General features: G+C 37.0%; 2 protein-coding genes across 3 annotated transcripts in view; one reads left to right on the top strand and one right to left on the bottom strand.

Annotated features, from left to right (window-relative positions):
• The first annotated feature begins 2354 nt into the window (after nucleotides 1-2354).
• On the top strand, nucleotides 2355-5751 carry MIXL1 (Mix paired-like homeobox). Its single transcript, XM_010973804.3, has 2 exons — nucleotides 2355-3283; nucleotides 4525-5751. The coding sequence occupies exons 1-2, from the start codon at nucleotides 2876-2878 to the stop codon at nucleotides 4828-4830; spliced, it is 714 nt and encodes a 237-aa protein (XP_010972106.2). The 5' UTR covers nucleotides 2355-2875; the 3' UTR covers nucleotides 4831-5751.
• A 2667-nt stretch (nucleotides 5752-8418) lies between these two features.
• LIN9 (lin-9 DREAM MuvB core complex component) overlaps nucleotides 8419-23657 on the bottom strand; it is a 50725-nt gene continuing 35486 nt past the window's right edge. For both annotated transcript variants that reach the window (XM_074351693.1, XM_074351694.1), the window contains 8 exons: nucleotides 21562-21695; nucleotides 20029-20148; nucleotides 19630-19731; nucleotides 16492-16572; nucleotides 13709-13834; nucleotides 10826-11005; nucleotides 10555-10652; nucleotides 8419-9900 (listed from right to left, as the gene is read on the bottom strand). In XM_074351693.1, coding sequence (XP_074207794.1) covers nucleotides 9795-9900; nucleotides 10555-10652; nucleotides 10826-11005; nucleotides 13709-13834; nucleotides 16492-16572; nucleotides 19630-19731; nucleotides 20029-20148; nucleotides 21562-21695 — 947 coding nt within the window. In that variant the 3' untranslated portion in view covers nucleotides 8419-9794. The remainder of the gene's footprint in view (nucleotides 9901-10554; nucleotides 10653-10825; nucleotides 11006-13708; nucleotides 13835-16491; nucleotides 16573-19629; nucleotides 19732-20028; nucleotides 20149-21561; nucleotides 21696-23657) is intronic.

Here is a 23657-nt window from a genome sequence, read left to right on the forward strand (position 1 = left end):
CTAATGTGAGTCAATGAAAATCCCAAGAGAACTGGGGACTCCATTACCACAGTGAAGTAGTTTATGGTTTCTTTCCGGATACATTATATTGTATTGTTTGCTTCAGATTTTTTAAAATTAGCTTTTTTTTTTTTTTTAAATTCAGGTTTCACCAGTTTTCCCACTACTGTCTTTTTTCTCTTCCAAGAGTCCATCCAACTCAGAATACCACATTGCATTTAGTCATCAAAAAACTCGGTTTTAAAAACGTACTTATAACAATAATACATGCACATGATTTAAAAAAATAATAAAGTAGCACCAAGGGACATAAAACAAGTCTCCCCCTCCAAATCACAACCCTGGGTTTCCACCGTCTCCTCATCGAGGTTATTTTTTAGGTAGATATAAGCCCACACCAATAAAACTTCATTTTAGAGCAAAAGGAGAAGGGGAAAGGGTGACATCTTATTTCAGTGTAGAAGACTGTAACACTACACTAACTCTAAGGAAAAATCATAAGAAGGTAACACTTGTTTAGTCAGTTTAAAGGATTATCAAGCTGTAAATTGAACACTGCAATTTCTTACCACCAGTTTAAAAGACAGAGAAAAGACTGGTTACAAGTTTAGATTCCTTCAGATCATCACCAGGCACTCCACTGGTCTCTGCAGGTCCATTTTCCACCGGCTGGGGCCCCTGACAAGTGAGCAGATAGCAGCAGAGGAATGAGGCTTGGACAAAGGACTCAGGGGATTTCCACACAGGCCAGAGAATTTGGATAACTCCTGACCCCTGGGCAGAGTTTCCGGGTTGCCAAGCCATCTCTGGCTGAGGTTTAACAAACCTCTGGTCTTCTTGCGTGCTCAGCCTCCTGGTCCCACAGCCATGGCTATGGAACTTGGGGTCTGCATGGATCCGGCTCCATCACCATTGCCTGTGACTGGGATCCCAATGGGCCTGAAAGAGAATCATCCCAAGACTGGAGAAGGGCAGGGGGCTTCCCCCTCCTCTGAGACTGACAGGGAACTCAGCAGGGGGCACAGGAGTCATGTCTGGAGGTCAGCTTGGCACAGTGGCTTTGGAGCCGTCTGGGCCTCACCTAGATTGTTGAGCATTTCTTGATCTGTAAAACTGTGCTAGAAATACATACTGCACAGGTACACATGTAAAGCACAGCGCAGCACAGCGACAATTCATAAGCAGTTTTTGAATTAATGAAAGAATGAAGGAGCATGGTAAATTAAGAGGGCCTGACCTTCCATTCCACACATCCTCTGCTTGGAAACTCTAATGACCTATCTAAGGAATAAGAGGAAGAGAGGAGGGAGGGAGAAAGAGAATGGAGTAAGGGTGGGGGTAGATGTTGGAGCAGGCTGTGAGAATGGTCAGACTGCCTACAAGAGCCTCAGAGACTGTGATGGGGTGGGGTGCGGAAGGGGCCTGGGACACAGACCCTGACACCCCACCCCCACAGGGAGAGAATCAAGCACCGGACTCCTCTTTGCTGCAGCCCCAAGAATCCTTTCTGCTTTGACACCTGGAGAATCCATCCAGAATGAAAATATTCAAGCTCTTCCTGAGGTTGTCTTGCAGCATTCTAGAATGGATAAAGACAGGTGGGGACTGTGGCCTGAAAGACCCTCCCATCATGGAGCCCCCTTTGAGTTCAGTGACAGTAAAAGGTCCTGGTGAATCAGGGCTCAGGTTCTGTGAGCAAGACAACCTCAGGGCTCAGGTTCTGTGTGCAAGACAACCTGAGCCTCTGAGCTCCTCTGCTGAGGATGTGCACTGTGGTGGAGCAGTCCCCATACCGGACCATGACTTTTCTCTTTCTATAAAGTGATTTCAGTGACATCCAATTCAGCAGACGTTCACTGAGTGTCTAGAGTGGTGTCTTATGCATAGTAGATGTACAAAACAGACACTCAACAGACTTTAATGACAGAAGTGGGTTCCTGCTGAGGCTTTATAATCTAGGAGGGAAGCAGGTACATAAACCATAACCACAGTACAAATCAGAATAAAATGGGAGTCTTAAATGAGGCCTAAAGGGCAGAGGCAAGAGGAAACTTCGTGGTGCCCCTTTCATCTCTTCCGTTCCTGCCAGATGGGTCCTGAGCACTATTGGGTATCTCCAGAAGGGATCGCGAGCCTGTATATAAATGAGCTCGGAAAGGCACACTGTCAATCCTGCTGTGTCTAGGGTACGCTTACTCCTAGGCCCACAGCGACATTCCAGACAAAAGGGTCTCCTCCCCTCCCAGCTGAGTTTACTGCCTCTCTTTGAGGTCCCTTTATCTGCACCCTCTCCTTCTGATTCCAGGACTTGTTAGGAAGCCTCGCGGAGGACAGGGGATGGGCTGTTTGACCAACCTGGTACAGGGTCTAGCACATAGCAGGGGGAGTAAATAAATACCTTTGATGACGACAGACAGGACGGCAGGCAAGGCTCACTGACCGGGCCATGGGAGAGATAGGCGGCCCCAGGACCTCGCCGCCCTGAGTGGGCGACCTGACCTCGGATGAGGGCGGTTCCGCCCGCACTCCGCCCACGCACTCGGGCCCTTCGGGGCTGCCCTCCCGGAGTAGACCTGCTCTGGGGGATGTTGATTGCGGTGGCGGTGGCGGTGGCGGGGCGGATGGACGGGGGAGGGGTCGGAGGGGGCCTGGGCCCAAGTTCACGCCTCCCTCCCTCCATCCCACGGGCAGCGGAAGCGATTATTCCCACCGGCGTCTGGCGGGGCGGGGGGCGGGCTCGCACCCCAAAGAGACACGGGCCTTCCTGCGTCCCGCCCTTTGATCGCGCCGCCACCCCAGGCCCCCTCCCTCGGTCCCGGGGCCCCTATAACTAGAGGCCCTGCCCCTCCCGGCGGCGCACTGGGGTCGGGCAGCGATGGCCACAGCGGAGTCCAGCCAGCTCCAGTTCGGGGAGAGCGCCGCGTCCCCCCTCTACCGGCCCGCCCACGCCGGCGGGGCGTTCCTGCCGCCCCCGAGCCCGGCCGCTCCCCTGCTCCCCTCGCGCCCCTCGGGCCTCGGCTCGGAGCGCGGCGCCCCGGCAGCCTTCGCGGGCTTTCTTGGGAGGGGTCCCGGGCCCGCCGCGCCTCCCCACGCCGGCCTGGGCCCGCCTGCGCCCCACAAAGGCGCGGCCGTCCCGTCGGCGTCGCAGCGCCGCAAGCGCACGTCGTTCAGCCCGGAGCAGCTGCAGCTGCTGGAGCTCGTCTTCCGCCGGACCATGTACCCGGACATCCACCTGCGCGAGCGCCTGGCCGCGCTCACCCTGCTCCCGGAATCCAGGATCCAGGTGAGCGGCCCGGTGCAGGCGGGCGCTTTCGCCGGTGCGCCCCAGAGTGGAGGCACAGGGAGCAGCAGCCAGGATTCCCAGGGCAACACCTCGGTGCCACGTACTTGACGTTGGGCAAATTACTTCCCTTGAAAGCCTCAGTGTGAAATCAGTACCTATTGCCCAGGGTGATTGAGGCTTAAATGAAATCATTCAGGCGCACGCTCAGTGACTTCTCTCTCTCACTGCCAAGTTTAATAAGGGACCCTCCTAGGAGACTAGCTGGTCTCTTGAAACGGTCAGAAAGTAAACCCTCAGCACGAAGATGATAGGAAGTATTTTCACACTTTTTCCTTAGAATAAGAGACAGACGAGGACAGATGAGTTGGTGTTTCTCCCTGGTATGAGAATGGTAGCTGAGACAGGGCAGGGCTGCCTCACCAGGTTGCCCTTGGGCCCCTAGGCCACTTTCTTGACAGGTATTGGGTCTGGAATTTGGGTTGGAAAGGATGTAGCATCTGGAGTATATGGCATTTCTTGTCACAGTTTGAAAAATCTAGTGCAAGGTATTGCCTAAAGTAATGTGGATCAGAATCCTGGAGCTAAGTGATGATGAGAATCTGGTCGTTTCTGCTTGTTAGTCTCCAGCACCTTGGTCCATGTCCAAGTGCAGGTTTAAGTAGGAGCCCTTAATGTAACACTGGGAAAGAGTGGACTTGTTTTTCTGCATCCTTGGTGGAATACATCTGTCAGTTTCAACAGCTGGCACAGAAATTTCCTAAGCAGGACACTCTTAGTATTTGCAGGGGAATAGTGAGCAAAAAAAATTTTATTCACAGAAGTGAATGAAGTCCACTGAACAAAATACCTCCTTAACTAATTTGACAAGGGAGTGCACTTTCAAAAACGGATTTTCCAAATTGTCTTTGTGCCCATCATCTTTAAGGAGAGTAGTGTTTTTTCCTAAAGTTCTAAGTGCTATTTCTGTGGCCTCATTTTTCATTGCAACTGTCCCTATATAAAGTATATATGTATATATTATAAAGTAAAGTATATAGGATTAGGTATTATTCTAATTTTGCTCCTGGGAATGGTGAGGCAGAGAAAGCCAGGTGCTTTGATTTTGTGAAGTGTTTTGTGAAAACCATAAGGTTCTGGAGCAGGGAGCCTGGGCATGTTAAACTGAAACTTACTATGAACTATGAAGGTAATAGGAGCATAAGGACTCCAACTGAAAGCAGTTTCTCTCTCCCTTCTTCCAGGTGTGGTTCCAGAACAGGCGCGCCAAGTCACGTCGTCAGAGCGGAAAATCCTTTCAATCTTCAGCCAGGCCGGAGCTTTTCCTCCACCACTCTGCTTGTGAAACTGAAGTGAAATATTTGAAGCCCCAGCAGCCTCTGGAGGCAGATGTGAACTGCCTGCCTGATCCCAACAGGGTTGGAGGGGGCATGTCTGACCCTAGCTCCCAAGGTCAGAATTTTGAAACCTATTCTCCTCTCTCTGAAGACATTGGTTCAAAGCTGGACTCATGGGAAGAACACATCTTTTCTGCCTTTGGTAACTCTTGAGGAATCTGGGAGAATTCAGGATAAGCTCAGAGGAACCATAACTGACAGCCAGGGAGATACACAGTAGAATACTGCCCTTTCTGGGTTCCATGTTAAGTTCACATCCATGTTAACCTTGGTAATGGTTTTGAGTTATCGCTCATCTGTGAAGATTTCGTCCTTCTTGCCCATGAACCTTTGCCTATAGCCTGTTCTTTCTTCGTAGGACACGCCCCTTAGGAGTTCTGGCCATTTATTTTTACTAGTGCATCTCCATATCTGTGCATTCATTTTGGTACACATACCTGCTCCTTACCAGTCCTGTTGCTATTTTTTGGATGGGTTATTTAAACTTATCTTCACAAGAACTCCTTGGTTCGACTCGGTTTCCCCATGTGCTTGACAGCTACTGTCTACATATGGTTCTTCCAAGGCTTGTAACCTTAAACTCATGCTAACCATGCTCCTTCAATCCTCATCCTATCACCCAGATTTACTACTTTTTAAATTTGGCTTTTCAGCTTTACACTTATTCGTAGCTCCGATGATTCTCTGTCCAGATTATTCAAGAGCCCCCTGCCTCAAGTTTCTCAACTTTCAAAAAACTACTCTCTTTAGAAATCTTTAGGAGCCTCCAATTGCTATAAAATTATAAAAACCTTTTGGTTACTCTTCCAGCTAATGGGCATCGATAGCCCACAGGACAGACATATCTTCTGAAGGTCACCCTTTCACAAAACATACCTGTCTCAGAGCCACTCTTCAAACAAATACCTCTCTATGTTTCAAAACACCCTACACCTCCCTCTCTCTGAAGGCTTTAATTATCTCTGATCCTGATTTTGTACCTGTTACTTCAATTACTCCAGCATTACCCTTAGCACTTGTCATTGTACTTCTGTGCAACTTTATTGTTATTAAATGTTTTCCACAAATGTTTCATTGTATGTCTATTTAAATGAGTTCCATCCTTTAGATAGCATTTAGTACAGTGCTTCATTCCATAATTGCTCAGTCCATATTATGTGGTCATGAAAAACATTTCTAAAAGTTTCTGCAAATACAGTTTATAGTCAGTAATTATCCTATCGGCAGGCCATTTTCCTGAGAAATTTAACTTGGTTAAGTCTATCCGGCTTGTTCAAAGTTTAATAACACAAGTCTTTTGGTTTCAGATTTCTCTTTCCTAATTTATGATAAGAATGTATGTAAATGACTGTTTCTAAGTTAGCCTGAGATAAATTATCGTTTTGCTATTTTGAAGGTTTTCAAACTCCTAAGGATAAAAGGAAACTGTATACAAGTTAACACAGGTGAGGGTTCTTTGTAAGCTGTGCTTTGGAGGCTCATGAGAAGCCATGGCCAGGGCTGGGGCTCACGTCTTGATGGTTATACTAGAAGATTCTGAGCTATGTTGAGTGTCTTAAAGATTATACATGCCAGTTACCCTAATTTTCATAGAGGTGTTAAATGGCTGGCAGTTTTCAGAGTAGCAAATCTACTGTTAAAAGCAACCAGGACATAGTTCAGGCTTTAGTAGCAGACTTGACTTCTGAACCCTTGAAAACTGTCTGAAATCAAAAATGAGACAATAAACAAACATTAGCTATTATTATTTTCAGTGCTTGCTATGTGCCAACCATCGTGCTCAGGGCCTATTGTTGGGGTGGCCAGGAGGTCTCACAGAGAGCTTTCTTTGCATTTAGACTTGTACATGGCCAAATGAGATGGTACACATTCACAACTGAGACATACAATACTTTAAACTTATGGTCCACTAAGGATCACATTTAAAAGAAAATCTTGTAATTAACTCATTAATGTTATTATTGCATTTACATTGTTATATTCTGTTTTCCCCAGTGAACAGTTTAAAAATCTACAGATATTTAAATCTTGTCATATTTTTTAATGTGGGATCCTCTAAGAGCAGTAGTCTGCACCACTCTCAAACTCTCTAGAGACCTTAACTGCTAAATGTGTTATAGGCATTATCTGTTTAATCCTCACAACTGCCATATAAGGTGGGGATTATTACCATTTCAAAGATTAAGAAATTTAAGTCGTGGTTCACAATCACAGAGCTAATAAATAGAGGCCAGGACTCAAACCCAGGACCAGCTCAGCCTCCGCTCATCCACCACCACATAACAAATGCTATATTGGCTTGGCCTTTTTAGACAGGACATAATGACAATGTGATAGGTTTAAAGGCAACTCCCGAATCAGAATTTCTACATCCAAGTGAGTCCTGTCTCATCCTTCAAAGAAATCATCATGAAGAACCATACTTTTACTTCAGTGACATTGTTACTTAAAGCCCTTTTGAAACTCTTATTTGCTCATTTGTTCCACAAATATTTGGTGCCTATAGGCACTTTATCAGGGCCTGGAAACAAAATGGTGAGCAAAACCAGAAATGGTCCCTCCAGCTATGGAGTAAAGAGGCCAGAATGGAGGCAAAAGAAGAAATGTAAAATTGCAAATGTGACAGAGTGCTGGAAGGAGAGGTACATAAAGACCTGGAGAATGATGTGTCATGGTCAAAGAAAGCTTCCCTGAGAAAATGATGCTGAAGGTAAGATCTGTAGGATGATCAGGAGTTACCAGGGTAAAAGGAGAGGGAACACACAGGGCATGGAGTGTACAAAAGGCCCTGTGGAGTAAGGAGTAGGATGGAGAAATTATAGGGGAGGCCAGATCATGCATGGCTGTGTAGGTCTTGTAAAAGAGTTCTGAATTGTCCTGAGAGCCATCAGACTTTAGATGGGGAGAACACAACCAGTTCCGCGCTTGAAGAGTATTGCTCTGGCTATGTTTGAGGACAGCTGAGTAGATACTGGGAGATAAGTGAGGAGATGACTGCTGTGTTCCAGGCTAGTGATGACGGCAGCTAGGTTGAGTACTGGAGGTGGAGATTCATGAATTCAAGAGAAAATTTAATAGGCAAGTTTTTGGGTAGATTCTCAATGGTAGCAAGTGAATCTGATTTTTGGAACTAACAGAGTAATTCAGAACCAAATCTACATAACACGTAGTGCATTTGCTTGCTCAATCTGGCTTTGATGCTTTTCATTAGAGCTCCAGCGTTAAGCAGTGGCAGCATCATTCAAATTAATGTACAGCTGACCGAAATGACTACTTAAAATTATATAGATTTCTTCCTCCTTAAACAGAAATAAAATTCAAATATATTCTTAAGCACAGTTCTTGCCATCAACACACGAAGACACTGAAAGATATGGACAGTGCTTATATATGTGCAAAACTGATTTAAGTGTGACAAGTTAGCCTTAAGCAATGTAGAAGAAAAAAATGTTAAAAATGCTTACCTAATTCTAGGAAGAATATATTTTTAAAAAGTCGATCTTTTTCTAGATCTATAGTAAGCCACGTAATTTACTTGCTTATTGTTTTCCACAGTAATTACTCAGAGATGGAAAAACAAAAACTCTAAAATAATACTGGATGGTATTGTAATTCAAAATGACTTGGTAATTAATCTGTACTGTTTCTCCTAAAAACATAATTTAGTGGAAATAAGTTTTTAAAACTTTTTAAATAGAAGGAATACTTATCAACTTGTATTAAATGAAAATGCAGATAATATTACTTTTCATAGATCAATTTATTTAGAATTACAAATATTAAGAATAAAAGATTTATGCATTTCTTAATTAACATAACAGTTTAGCTAAATATAAACTCTGCACTAAAGTTTTGCAGTGGCACAATACCAACAAAGAATATGGAAGCATTTTTAAACTATACAAAAATTTCAAATGGAAAATAATCTTGTTTCAGTTTATTATACATTAACATATAAAAAGTCTCATTTTATGAGACATCTAAAAGAATCAAAGCCACTTCTACAGCTATACCTTAAACTCCAAATCTGAAAACAATTTATTATATTTTGACTTTATAATATTCTATATTAAAACAGAGAAAATTCCAAATACATACTTTTTACAAGATTAACATTTTAGGCAGGGTTTTCCTTAAAAAACCAAAAACCAAAAAAACCCCACAACCAAATACAAACCTTTTTTCTCCATTTCCTAGCACTGGCTATTATATTTGTTTTCCTTATAAAATCTTTTTACTTTATAAATCGTGTACTGTTGGATTTTAACCAGTAATCTGGTTCAAAAGTTGTGCAAATAAACAAAAAATATGAAAATAGTGTGTTATCAGTCTTTTTTTTTTTTAAATAAATCTCATAACAATAGCACTTTTTGCCCTGAATTGACGGGAGAAGACATGCCAAATCCACTTGCTGAAATTAAGCATTTTGTAGTAATGTTTCTTTCCTGCTCCTTCATTTTCTTTCAACAGACAAACAACAAAGGTTTCTTTTATAAATTATGATAAATTAAAATATTTATTATTATAAAATGATCTATAAAACCATGTCACATTGCAAGTATATATCACATATACTTGTGAAGTCCATATTTCCCATCTATATTCCAGTGGCTTCCTTAAAATGAGGACTTCCCATAACTCATGATGTTATCTTTTGAAGACTGAGGTGGTGATCAACTAGATGAACTGGAGTTGTAATTTTTGGATGAAATTTCCACACTGCCATGCATAATGCACAAAAAGACCATGTTTCTTCATGTTCTCCACTGCAGCAGTTGTCTGCATGGGTTGGGTTGAATTCATGCACGTTAAAAAAAAAAGGTCAACATATTCTTCCGTGAAATTATGTTCAGACATTTTCAGTTAAAAATACTTGCTAATAAACATATGTAACATAAGCAGTGCTACTGCGGCTGAATAATAAAAGAAAAATAAATTTAATGCTGGTCAGCAATGCTGGTTTAAGAAGCAGTACAGTATTTTAAAATGCCTTATTTGGAAATTTAAATTTCCCTTGTTTTCCAGCAGTTAGGTTATTTGGTGTTGGAAGCCTATATAAAGGAAAAGAACTTCTCAAAAACAATGTCCTATGCAGTTGGAATAATTAATTCTTCTACTCAGTCTCTGTTGGTGTTATTTGCTGCAAAGGCATGTAAGTTTCCCATCTGGCTCAGGCCGCTCTGAATATGTGCAACATGAATTTCTACATTATTCTGAAAGCAACTAAAGAAAAAAGAAACATGGTTAACTACTGTACTTCACAAAATTAATAAAAACAATTTTAAAAAAAGCTGAATTTTAGTTAGGAGACAGTGAAGATAATGACTCCAGGTAAGTAATCTGCTTACATTTGCTGTAATTCTATTTCAGTAGTAACTTAAAAAAGTATGCTTAAAAGAAGCCACCGGGATACTGGAAAAAGACGACAAATCTTTCTTTTACTGGGAAGTCTTCTAAGTTGAACCTCCATGCTAAACTCAAACCTAAATATTATATGTCTTCTGATTCCTTTATATAAAAAAACCATGTGAAATTTCCATTCTATTAACAGACTGGATGTAACTGAGAAGCTAGTTTACACTTTACTTAAAGGATAAAAAAATCATATGACTAGTTCATAAACATGCAAAATTCTTAAAGCTTGTACTAGAAATCACTATGAATTTAATATAAAAATGATTAGATAAACGTTTATACTGTATAGCACAAGAAACTATATTCAATATCTTGTAGTAACCTAAAATGAAAAAAATATGAAAAGAAATATATGTATGTATATGTATGATTGAATTATTATGCTGTACATCAGAAGTTGACACACTATAAACTGACTATACTTCAATAAAAAAAATGATTAGAGTACATCTAATAAATTACCTGATATTAGAAGCATCTATTGTACTCTTGATATCATTTAATGAATCTGTAAGTGATTTAAATTCAAAGGAATTCAGGTCTCCTCCTTCTGCTAGACACTAAAGGAAAAAAAATTTCAAAATTTATTAAATTATAGTTCAAACAGACAAGAAAAAAAACCTGCTCTAATATATGGGTTATAATTTTCTAGCAACAAATTAGCACATTTGTTTAGGTGTCAAAATTAAGAAAATATTTTAATATTTTCTCTGAAAAGTTCTCTGAAATTTACCTTAATTTGTAACAAAATAGCTGTAAGCCTAGAGATTAAGTCTGTCAGATTCTCATTTTCAACACAGGGCTGTCCTGTTGAGGAATTTGCATGCCGAACTATTTCCTGTGCTTCCTCCTCACACCTTCGTCTCATATCTGTTGGCTGATCTGCAGGCTGGAGCCCTTGGTCTGGAGCAAGCTGAAAACAGATGATCGAAATGTAAGATGTAGATTCATAAGGCCATGACAACTTCTGTGTATTTGTGCCCTGTTTTCAGATTTGTATTTTTATAAAACTAGCATTTATAACAAAAATGATGCTTACACTTACCTTAGAAGTTTTTTCTCCTCTAACAACTTTTTTTTCTGACTTGTTTTATATATTTGGTAACTTTTAATTTTGATATAATGTCAAACTTCTAAAAAAGAATAGAACATAAAAGCCCTTGATAACCTTTTACCCAGATTCACTAACGGCTTACGGTTAACTGTTTGACTTGACATTTGGTTTTTCTCTCTTCGTATATATGTAATATTTCCCGCTTAACTATTTGAGAGTATGTTGCAAACACTGTGCCTCTTTACCCCCGAACCTCCAGTCTGTATTTCCTAAGTCCAAGGATATTCTCTTACATAACCATAGTGCAATGACAGTAATCAGAAAATTTAGTACTGAAAGAACACCATTTTCTAACAGTCTAAATTCAGATTTCATCAATGGTCCCAATAATGCCTTACACATAGCTATTTTTTCCCCCTGAATACATTTGGTTGTCATGTCTCTCTAGTCTCTTTTATTCTGGAACAGTTTCTCAGTTTTTCATGACCTTGATATTTTTGAAGAGTACCAGCCAATTATTTTGCATAATATCCCTCAATTTGGGTTTGTCTGTTTCCTCTTGATTAGACTGAGGTTATACATCTTTGGCAGGAACACCACAAAAGTGATGTTGAGTTCTTCTCGGTGTGTCATGATTAGGAGGCACATGATGTTTATCTGTCCCACTCACTACTGCATCTTTGATCACTTGCTTAAGGCAGCTATGCACCCCTAATCATCACAAGAGAGCTTCCTCGATCATTCTTAGAGCAGCACAGCACTCCACTGTGGGGTATGCCGTTAGTTATTTAGTCGATTCCCTACGTGTGGGTATTTAGGTTTTTTCTAATATTTTGTAATTATCAGTAACACTACAATGAATAACCTTATCCTCTAACACTTAAAATTTTTAACTGAAGTGTACATAAATATATAAAGTATACACATCATAAAGTGTATGGGTTAATGAATTTTCTGAAATCAAACATGCCTGAAAGATCTCTAGATTAAGGAACAGAACATTACCAGTTCCTCAGAGGCCTAATGCCATTTTCCACTGTAATACTCCAAAGGTAACCATCAGCCTGACTTGTAGCATCATATATTAACTCTTGCTGACCTCTGAGCTTTACATAAATGGAATCAGGCACTATATATTGTGTTTGACTTAACCTGTTCAATATTTACATGTTCTCATATGAACAAATATGTTCACATATTTCTGAGTTCATCTGTGGTGGTGTGTGTTGTTGAGTTTATTCATTCTCATTGCTAAGAATTCCACTGTACGTTATACGACAGCTGACTGGTTCATTCTAGTACTGATGGGTATTTGGGCAATTTCTGACTTTTTGGCTATAATGAACAATGATGCTGTGTACATTCTAGTCTATGTCTTTTGGTAAATACACATTCACATGCGTTTGGTATATACTTAGAAGTAGAACTGCTTAGTCATAGTGTTCTCTCTGATATGCTCTTATTTTAAAATCAGTATTGTACTTCCATAAGAGCTTTGTGAAAATGAAATCATTTTACTCCATTAGGAAACGAGCCTATCATATATGGCCTTGTGTACATATGAGATATAGAAAGACATGAGCAACCCACTTCAGCATGTATTAACACCTTTTTTATGTCCTCTTAAACTGCTTGGTTTGCACTTCTTGTGGATGGTTGCTAGTCCAGGGGGAGAAATCTATCTGCTAGGACAACACTTATGTTGCTATGTAGGTAAGTGACAATTACCAGGAAAATGAAAATAAATGACAATGGATGGCTAAAGGAACAAGCAAAATATAACAGTTTAGTTAGAGGTTATCACAGTTAATTTCTCTCTGGTCAAGTGGATTGATAACATCACCTATGGCAGATCATTGGGACTCAACTACGAGGCTAGTATCATAAAAAGCTAACTGTTTAAGAATTTCGTATTACAAATAGAGGTGGCTTTACTGGAAACATACAACCTCTAAGAATGCAAATGTAGGAACATTCTAAACTCAGCTCAGTCATTTAATTCTTACCTTGTAGTACGAAACTCCTATTTTAGATGAAAATGTTGAACCACCTTCATATATATAATTATATGTGCATGATAATGATAATTCACAAACAACCCTATAGTCTATGTGATTGAAGGTCAAGAATCTATAGTTCTAATGTAAAGTTTAAAAAGGAGGAAACAAAATTATATACACAGCATGATCATAACTTTGTGAGAAAAACCCTGTATGTTAAAAAAAAGATTAGGAGGAAATAAGCCAAAATATAGTCTTTGGGGTAGTGGAATTAAGAGCAATTATTTTTCTGGATTTTTCTAAATTTTTGGAGAGCTATATCATTTGTAATTCAAACAAACAAAAAACTAACAGAACTGACAGCTCACTGTGTATATAGCACTCTTCAGTGCTGATGCTGTAAGGAATAAAAATATATGCATAAAATACAGTTCTGTTAAAGGATCCTATAAAGATATTGGCTTAGTTTGGATTTTCTAAAATGAGATGTTAACAGTATTAAGCTTTAAATAAAAGAGTAGAGGGCACAGCCCTTCTAGGGAAATTCATACAAATTACCTACCTCATAGCAGTACTGTTGAACTTTATGCAAAACTTTATTTAGATCCTTGTTCAGCTGTTCAAGCTCTAGAACAATTGTTGCATATCTCCGCTGAAATTCAATGCCAATGGGCATGGAATATGATTTCTGAGAAGAAAAATAATTCAGATTATGATGAAGTTTCTTTTTAGCAATGCAATTTCAATTATTTAATAGGATATCTGACTTATTCAAAATAAACTAAAGGTTATTAAAACTACTCAATGTTATACTTCTTAGATGTGATAATGGTATGATTATTATTTACGCAGTCTTTAATATACAGTAATTCCCATGTATATGTATATGTATGCCTTGCTCATATGCTTGTGTATGTGTGTGTATGTGTATGCAAGGGTATATATATAGAACGACTGTACCATGATTTATCTAACCAGTCTTCTTTACATGGACATATTGTTTCCTTTTTTTTTTTTTTTGCTATTACAAACAATGCTACAATAAACACTCTTACATGCACACCTTTGTGCATATACATGATTAATTCTCCAGAATGATGCTCTAGAAGTGGAATTGCTGGCTCATCAATTTAGCCAAGCTACCTTCTAGAAAGGCTTCAGTAAATTATATTTCCACCTATAGTGTATGAGTGTGCCCACTTCTCCAGACATTCACTAAAGCTTTATTTGAAATATTTACAAATCTAATGGGAGGACTAGTCTGAAAAGGAATAGAAGATGGGAGAGGTATAAGTTGTCTTCAAATATTTTAACAGTTAACCACACATAAGATGTTAATACTTTCAGAGGGGTAAAACTAGGACCAATTGAGTCAACATAAAGAACTAACAATGAGTTGGGCTGCTTTTTTCTTCAGTTTTGGGAAGTTTTCTTCTATCATTGTTTTGATAACTCCCTTTCCTCCATTTTCTCCGTGCTGTCCTTCTGGGTATCCTACTGGACCTTTTGGATCTTTTAGGATTGGTCTTGTGTCTCTCGTAATTTTTCTCTCATATTTTCCATTTCTGATTTACAGTCATACATTCTAGGATCTTCAACTTTTTCTTAACCTTCTATTGAAAATATTAAGAAAAATTTTAGAATAGAAAATACATTTGCATGGTTTAAAATTTTAAGTCTCCCTCTAAACTCAGCTCCCTTGCTGCTTGCTCACTTTTTTCTCTTCAGAAGCAACCAATATTATCAAGTTTCTTCAGCATCTTTCCAGAGAGTCTCTATATATTCAAGGAAAAATATGCTTATCTTTCCCCTCTCCTAACCCCACTACTATTTAAACAAATAGGAACATACTTACATATTCAGCACTTTGCTTTTCTCAGTAGACTATATATCCTAAGGACTGTTCTATATCAAATTTTACAAAAATTGTTTGTTTAGAGTTGCACAGTGTTACACTGTAGAATTTGTTACAAATGTAACCAATTCCTTACTGTTGGACATTCAGGTTGTTTCCAGTCTTTAGGTACTGCAAACTGTGCTGCAATGCGTACCTGTGTATTCATTTTGGACAAGGGCAAATACCTCTGAAGGGGAAGTTCCAAGAAGTGCAACTGTTATATCAAAGGGCTTGTGCATTTTTAATTTTAATAGATACTGCCAAAACGCCCTTCACAGAATAGGTACTAATTTATTTGTAAGACTGCCTATTTCTCCACATTCTCACTAATAATGTTTTATTACAACATTTTATTTTTGCCAGTCATGATAAAAAGTAGGATGTTGGTGTATTTTTAATCATGTGAATTCTTTTAATTGTGATTGACTTTGTTCACCCTTTCACATATTCAACAGTCATTTGTATTTTTTTCTATGAACTGTCTATTCACATTCTTTCCTGTCTTCTGGGTGATCTTTATCTTATTCCTTGAGGGAAAATTTTGTATATAAAAGAAATCAGTCTTTCGTGATATGAATTGCAAAATATTTCCTCAACTTTTTGTCTTTTGATTTTACTTACATGGTGATTCCTATCATGCAGAAATTTTTTATTTTTATGCAGGTAAATTTATCAATCTTTTCTGACCTCTGGATTTTGTGTCATGCTTAGAAAGTTTCGGTATTCTTTAAATCTATGAGCTCTTTTTGGTTCTTTGATTGCTTCTTTTAATAGCATTCTATTTATGTGCTTTGTCCCCAAGTCCAGTCACCAAGCTCTCCCTTACTTTCATACTTCCCTACAACAATTTTCAATTAATTGGGGATGGTACTTGAGATGAAATCTAGTCCCCATCCTATAAACACATAGCAAATTACAACTTTCAATACAATTAAAAAACTTTCTTAGTGAATATTTTCTACATTAAAAAAAAGTCTGGTAATTCTCTCCTATGAATAAAATTGACTCTCATATTTTTATACTCATTAGATTAATAAAATAGGATATAAACTGTCAAGATAACCTCACAATACCAGCTTATATATTTCCTGATTTACTTATTTTGAATCACTTAAATAACCTCTGCTAATATGGCTTCCTTAGTCAGAGGCACCAATGCTAGGGATTCTACACTCAATGCAAACTGTCAAAGAACGTAATATGGATCTATCAATCCTATTCAACTGTACAGTCAATGGCATAATGAGGTCTGGGGTAATGAACTGCGCTGCATTGTTAATTTACTTAGCATGTGTTCAGTATAACAAGAGATAGAGCAAATCAGGACTTTAAAATAGTATTTTTCTCAAGGTTTTCTTCCATAAAATATTGAAAAATCCTTAGATATAGAAGTCCTCACCATTTTAAAATGAGACAAGCAAACAAAGAAAAAACAAAAAAATCCTTACCAATTTTTCTGCTTCTGTGTTCATTTCCCTTAATTTCTTGATATGTTCTTTTTTAATCATGAGAATTTTTGATAATCTAGTCTATAGACAAAGAAGAGATGTTTTGGAATAAACAGAGGCACTTAAGTATATTAGATAGACATCAAATTTCTAATTTTTCACCGAGATATTTTAGCAGATTTTAGTGTTTCAATATAAACATAGCAGAGACATTTTATTTTATGTCTGATTGGCATAGAGGAAGATATTGTAAAATCCACTGTAACTAAGACATGTCAAAAGGACTAGGGAGTCAACTTGAATAGGCTTTAACTGGTCCAAAATGAAACAATTTGTAGATTAATCACAAAAATAACTACAATGGATTGAAGCACAAATATGTTAAAATCCATGAGTTCATACTGATACTTAAAATTAACCACTACTGAAGAATACTAGTGCCCACACTCATAAACTGAAAAACAAAGAACCAAGCATTTATCTTGCCTTTCCTACACAAACTATACCATTAGGCAACGAGATAACAGATTAAAGGTTTTCTTTATAGAACTATTTCAGCTAATAAACAAAGAATGATAGAACAAGATTACCACCATTTTGCAATCCTAATGAATATATGGATCTAGGCATTCATAATTAGCAGCAGCTAACATTATATTAAAAAAGAAATAAAATAATACGGGTATTCTATCAGAACACAAAACCACCCATAATAGTAGTCACATAAAAACAAGTAAACCGGCCAAATAAAAAACCCGAATCATAGCAAACCTTTATATTCAATGAGCAATTTATATGAAATACAAAAGACAGAAGAACCTGTTGGATGATATCACAAGGATTCAGTCAGCAAAATCCAGACTGTAGGAGCCTCTATGGACAAATAGCCCAGTTTCTTTAACAAATAGTTAAAAGGGGAAAAGAGCAGTCAATATATTTAAGAGACAACTTGAAAACTAGATGCTGACTGGATATTCGATGATATTAAGACTTTTTTGCTAACTTTTTAGATGTAATAATAATATTATAGTTATGTCTCTTAAAAAAAAAAGGGCCCTTACCCCTTAAAGAAATATAACAAAATATTTACAGATAAATGATATGATGTCTGATATTTGCTTCCAAATAATACAAAACAGAGAAAGTGGGTGGGAGTATAGATGAAATAGAACTGGCCAGGAGTTGTTGGTAACTGTTACAGCTAGACAATGGGTACATAGAGGTGCATTACACAACTTTGTGTGCTTTAATATGTGTTAAATTTTTGATAATTAAAAAAAGTCTAAAAACTTGACCTAAGTTGACACAGGTAGAGGAAGGGCCTGGTGAGATATGTTACATACTTGTTTACCCAGACCCTTATTAGTAGGTCCAGAGCTCTTGACTGGTTTCCTTTCTCCTCTAGTTGTTGGAGTTTATGTAAATTTGTGTGATTCTTTAAAGTTAGAAGTAGTAAAAGATGGGATGAAGGCAACAGTCTCTCTGCCATTTTTGGTTTCTCTTTCAGTTTTGTGTTGCTTGATTGTTTTTGATAGAAAATCATGCTGTTTCCTTTTAATTCTTTTCAAAATTGAGTCCTCTCTCAGAAGTGGGTCAGTCTTTTTAGATTCCTCGAAATCCCTAATCCAGGAAATAAAAAATTCCCTCAAAAAGAAAATTCATTATAAACTATGAATTATGAAATTGTCCCGAAAATGTTTATTTTGCTATAAGAAAAAAAATAGGAACAGAAAAAGATAAAAACATATCCATCTATCTCAAAGCTTAATATTAATAAAAGCAAACCTGAGTTTCATAAAACTTTACATATTACAAGAGACAAGTACATGAAAGGACTTTTGCTTTACTGCTTTTACCTAGATAGCTTAAAATAACGAAAGTACAGTTTTAAAACTAGCTTTACACGTAGACTTTTGAAGTTAAAATTAACCACTGCAAGCAAACATATAAGCATCAATAAAAATATCAATATTTCAGAAATAGTGCATTAATACTTAGCTTCTGACTCCCTCTGCTGGTGGACCTCTCTGCACCCCCCTCACCTCGCCTTCTCCCTCACCTCTATTTCTCCAAATGTGACACATTAGCTCTGTTTTTAGTTCCACTATTTAAAAAAAAAAGAATGTCTTTAAAAAACAAGTGTCCTATTTGTAAAAATGATAAGCCTTGGCTCTTTTCATATTTTTAACTTTTCATATAAAGACATCTTCTCTACCTTTGGAAGCCAAAAGGTATAATTCTGTATTCCAAGGATGATTAACAACATATAACTCAGGAATACAAAATGCTATACACATACACACAAATGACAATATTTTCCTTAAAATAAAATTAATTGTAAAAGGTAATACTGTGAATATTTTAATGTGATTATGTTATAAACATTTTTATTTATACTCTATCCCAAGCCAAGCAGTTTCTCTTTTCAAGAAGAAAAAGAAAGAAAAAAAAAAAGAGAAAAAGAAAAAAGAAGAAAAGAAAAGAAAAAAGAAAAAAAGGAAAAGAAAAGAAACAAATCAAATATTATTAGACTCTAATTCAAACTAAGTATTTTATTTAATCGAATTCTCAAAACAAAATAGCTTATTATATTCTTAAGAGTCAGGCTATTAAAGAAAATTGGCCTATATAACAATTCTACACTTGTTTCAATTTAGATTTAGATTTCTTTGTGTCTAATCACTAAGTACTTAGCAAAAGAATAGCTATGTCTAGTCTCAAAAAAGAAATAAAGTTCCTAACCAGAGAGCTGGTCAACACATTATATATTGTGGAGGTGACAGATAAAGGCAGGATGTACTGAGGTTACTAAATAAAAGCCTTTATACTTATATAATTTAGTAACAGCTAACCATTTAGAGTTTCACAGAGCATATGCTAGAATGTTAGAGTCCTTACCACAGGAAAATAATAAGAACTAAACCCAAGAAAAGCCCAACAAAAAAGACCTCTAAGTCTTTTTTGGCTGTTATATCATATTTTCGATCTTTGTTGGAAATAACAGAGTTCTTAAAACCAACACAATTATTTTTAAAAAGTGTAAAAATATTTGGTCCTAGAAAAATCTTCAAATTTAATAACACAAAAGACATTGAGTTGTTTAATAAAAACTGGCAAAACAGCCAGAGCAATTCTTACCACTTGGATAAGGAATTCTACTGGAAAACCACCTAACGTTTCAGTGTCAGAGCCAGAAATTTTACTTCTCCAAGGTGACTGTCCTAATAAGGGATCATTATCCTATGGGAATAAAAGGGAGTCATTTAAACATTGTTGAAAAGAAAGTATCTTATTTTTAAATAAAGAGCAAATGCTATTATCATTAATAATCTATTAAAAATCCTACAAAAAGGAAAATATTTCCAGAGTTGAAGCAACTATTTTATTTCATTAACTGTGTATTTTATTTACTATTGGACAATTCAAAATAATGTGGGCACCTCCTGAAGTTACTGTAATAGATGTATATTTCATAAGAACATAGTTTACATTCATAATAATCATTTAAGTTACTGATATTTAAAAAATATTACTTACTGTAATTGGTGACTGGAGAGGAGGCGTATAATGTAACCGTGGTGGAGTCATAAAAAATCGAGAAGGCCGCTGTTTTTGTCCAAAGGCAGCAATTGGCATTGTCTCATGAGGCTCATTACTCTTTGGGAAAAGAGAACAGTCCCCAAGACTTAAAGAACTTTACCAATCATTTTAGCTTTATAAAAATCATATTTTGGTTTAAATGTAGACTAGTTTATATGCTATGATTTATCATAAAATATATTAACCTACAAAGATCAAAGGGCTAGAACTTACGTCAGAGTATAAATACTACTTGGCTACTAAGAGGCTGAACCCACAACATAGAAGAAAATGATCTATGAAAGAAAGAACAGTGCTCTATGGCCACCCTTGGTTGTCTCTGTGTTAAAGATTATCTGAATTTTACTCACTGTAATTAAAGTCAATTCTTATTTAGCCAGGGAGAAATGTTTGGGTGATCACATAAAGGAAATTACATTAATGAAACAGAAAAGTAATTTTCCTCTTTAGAAAAAGGAGGTTTAAGGATTTCATCCTTTAATGAAAAAACTTGATTGGTGTACTTTGCTCTGTATTTAGTCCAAATTTTCTTTCTCCCCTACTCCTCCCTAAAAATATGTTTGAAAAGGATACCCTTTCAATAAACAGAGAGTCACAGTTTTTAAAAAAGTATAGATCAGAAAAGGAAGATTCCTCAGTTATGCACTAAGAAGATAAAGAAATTTTGATTTTTAATTGTAAGTTCACAATCCTTAAAAATCAAGTTTATAATAAAGAAATAAAAAAGGGAGGCTAAATGTGAACAACTTAATTTCCATAATGCTTAGAGGCAAACAATTCTGTTATAAAAAGTTCATTATTCATTTAAAAAACTTTATTAGAGATTATATTTAGCCTTTATATTTTAACTTATTAGAAAGGTATATAATTTCCATGACATTGCTAAATCAAGCATGATGATGAAACAGTGGTCCAGCAGTTTAATGGATTCTATCAGAAGTTCAAAAGATCTGTGTTTGAGTCTCAACCCGGCAAGAATCCAGCTGGAAAGCCTTGAATAAATTACCTAATGTACCTAGGTCACAGTTTCATCATGCAAAAAGTGGGGTTATTACCATCCACCCTACATATTCTGAGGATAAAACAGGAACATTTAAAAACATAGATTTGGAAGTTCAAGATGTTACTTCCTACTTTTAAAGTCACTTTGCAAAAGGACTATACAAACAGCTGAACTGAAAGTGTGTGTAGCTCATTCCCCAAGATTACTTAGTCAGGAGTGATCAGTTCTGTCACCCTAAAGCTTGGTGCAGGTAAGGTACAATGAAGGGATGCTAGCTTCCAGAAAATGTGGAAGACTTAAGTATAGTTCTGCTCCAGGGGTCTAGTAGGTAGGGCTGGGAACCCCTAAAGACCTCTTCCTCTGTGACTTGAATTCTTGATTCTATCATAAAATACAACCCCTAAGAAAATTCTATAAGATATATTTAATAGGCGTAAAACACACCTGTATTATGAAATAATACTTACAAGAACTTCATAGTCAGGGATAGTATGAGTTCCAAGTCCTGCCCTTTCAAAAGTCACCCTATAAGTAGCATTAAGAGTATCCACAGCATCTATTTGTCCAGTGAACAGACCATCATGAACACCACGTAATCGTGCTGAGAAAAGAAACAAAAAGGCATTATGATGTTTGGGAGATACAAAGAATTGTCAAATACAAAACTGCACCAAGCATGTAATTTAAAATGGAGAAAAGTACAGTACAGTTGTCCTTATAGTTTCAAAAAAAGCATGCACTTTATTGTAGGTTTAGAGGAAGGATAAAAAAAATTTTAAAACAAAACTATAAGTGGTGATTCCTAATTTGATATATGAATGAAATCATTTATCTACCAAATTTAGGGGAAAGTATTTAAAAATCATTGCTTTAAAATCTGAATTGCCAAAAAAAAAAAAAAAAAGCTCAACCAAGGAACTTTGGTTGTTATACTCATGAAAGAAATACTAGTAGTTCAACTGATAAAAAGAAAAAAGGGTGCTAGGCAGAAAGGATATAGTAGGCTTGAGGCTGCTATCCCCCGAAAGCATTACATATAAAGGCTGGCTTCCAGGAACATAAGAATTTTTATAGTGTACCCACCATTCTCATGCTAATAAAGGTACTGTGCATAGACTGTTTGTGCACACTGTGGTTTATGATGGTTATCTGCTTTCTGATTCCTGTATGCAACCAGCCCCATATAAAAAACCTTGGGCACTGAGTCTCTAATGAGTTTCCCTGGTAGGCAACATTTCAGAAGTGCTGTTATAACTTGCTGCTGAAGTAATTTGCAAGTCTTGTGTGACACTATAGGGAGGGGACTCTTAGAAGCTTGCACCTGTTTTCCTCTGGACTTTGGTCCCATGTACTTTTCCCTTTGCTTATTTTGCTTTGTATCTTTTTCCATAATAAGCCATGGCTGTGAGTACAACTATTTGCCAAGTACTGAGTCTTTCTAGTGAATCACCAAACCAAACCTGTGGGTGGTCTTGGGAACCCCTCACACAAATGAATTCTTGTGTCACTATTAGTTAAATCCAGTAACATCAGGAAAACCCAAGCAAACATCCATCATGAGCGAAAAATATAAGAACATTAGCATTTAAGGCATTAAACTAGGCAAAATGATATTTTATACAGATAAAAATTATAATACATGATATTTTAATAGAACACAAATATTCAGTGCACAACTGTTTAAAAGAATCAACTGTTAAAAACACAATTGTAGAAGACAAAAATATCATTGTCAGTCTTTGACAGATCACATAGGGGAAAAGTAAACAGGTACACAGGGGAAGATATGAGAAATAAAGCTGAATAAATAAACATAAATATAAAAAAAAGATCTCCAGTTATGGCAATGTGAAGAGGTGGTGATTCTTTTCTGCAAGAGACTTACATAAACTGTGCAAGACTGTCAAAGACAACCATTTCAAGGTATTGTAAATGGACCAAATGCAGAAAACAATAAAGAAATTATTATTGTGCCCTAGCCACAGCAATCAGGTAAGAAAAAGAAATAAAAGGTATCCAAAGTGAAAGAGAAGAGGTAAAATTGTCATCATATGAGGATGACATGATACTATACATAGAAAACCCTAAAGACTCCACACAAAAACTACTAGAACTGACCAATGAATTTAGCAGAAGACAAGATTAACATACAGAAAATCTGTTGCATTTCTTTGCACCAACAATGAAATACCAGAAAGGGAAAGTAAAAAAAAAACCTCTTTTTAAAATCATATCAAACCAAACAAAGTAGAATAAAAATCAAATCAAGTCAAATCAAATCACATCAAAACAAAACAAAGCAAAGCAAAACAAAACAAAAAACCTAGGAATAAACCTGACCGTGGAGGTGAAAGACTTAGATGCTGAGAACTAAAAAATATTGATAAAGAAACTGAAAATGACTTAAAGAAATGGAAAGATATTCCATGCTCTTGGATTAGAACAATTAACATTGTTAAAATGGTCATACAACCCAAAGCAATCTACAGATTTAATGCAATCCCTTATCAAATTACCCATGACATTTTTCAAAGAACTAGAACAAATAATCCTAAAATTTATA

This window comes from Camelus bactrianus, chromosome 23 (genome assembly GCF_048773025.1).
Source record: "Camelus bactrianus isolate YW-2024 breed Bactrian camel chromosome 23, ASM4877302v1, whole genome shotgun sequence".
In the NCBI taxonomy this organism is placed as follows: domain Eukaryota; kingdom Metazoa; phylum Chordata; class Mammalia; order Artiodactyla; family Camelidae; genus Camelus; species Camelus bactrianus.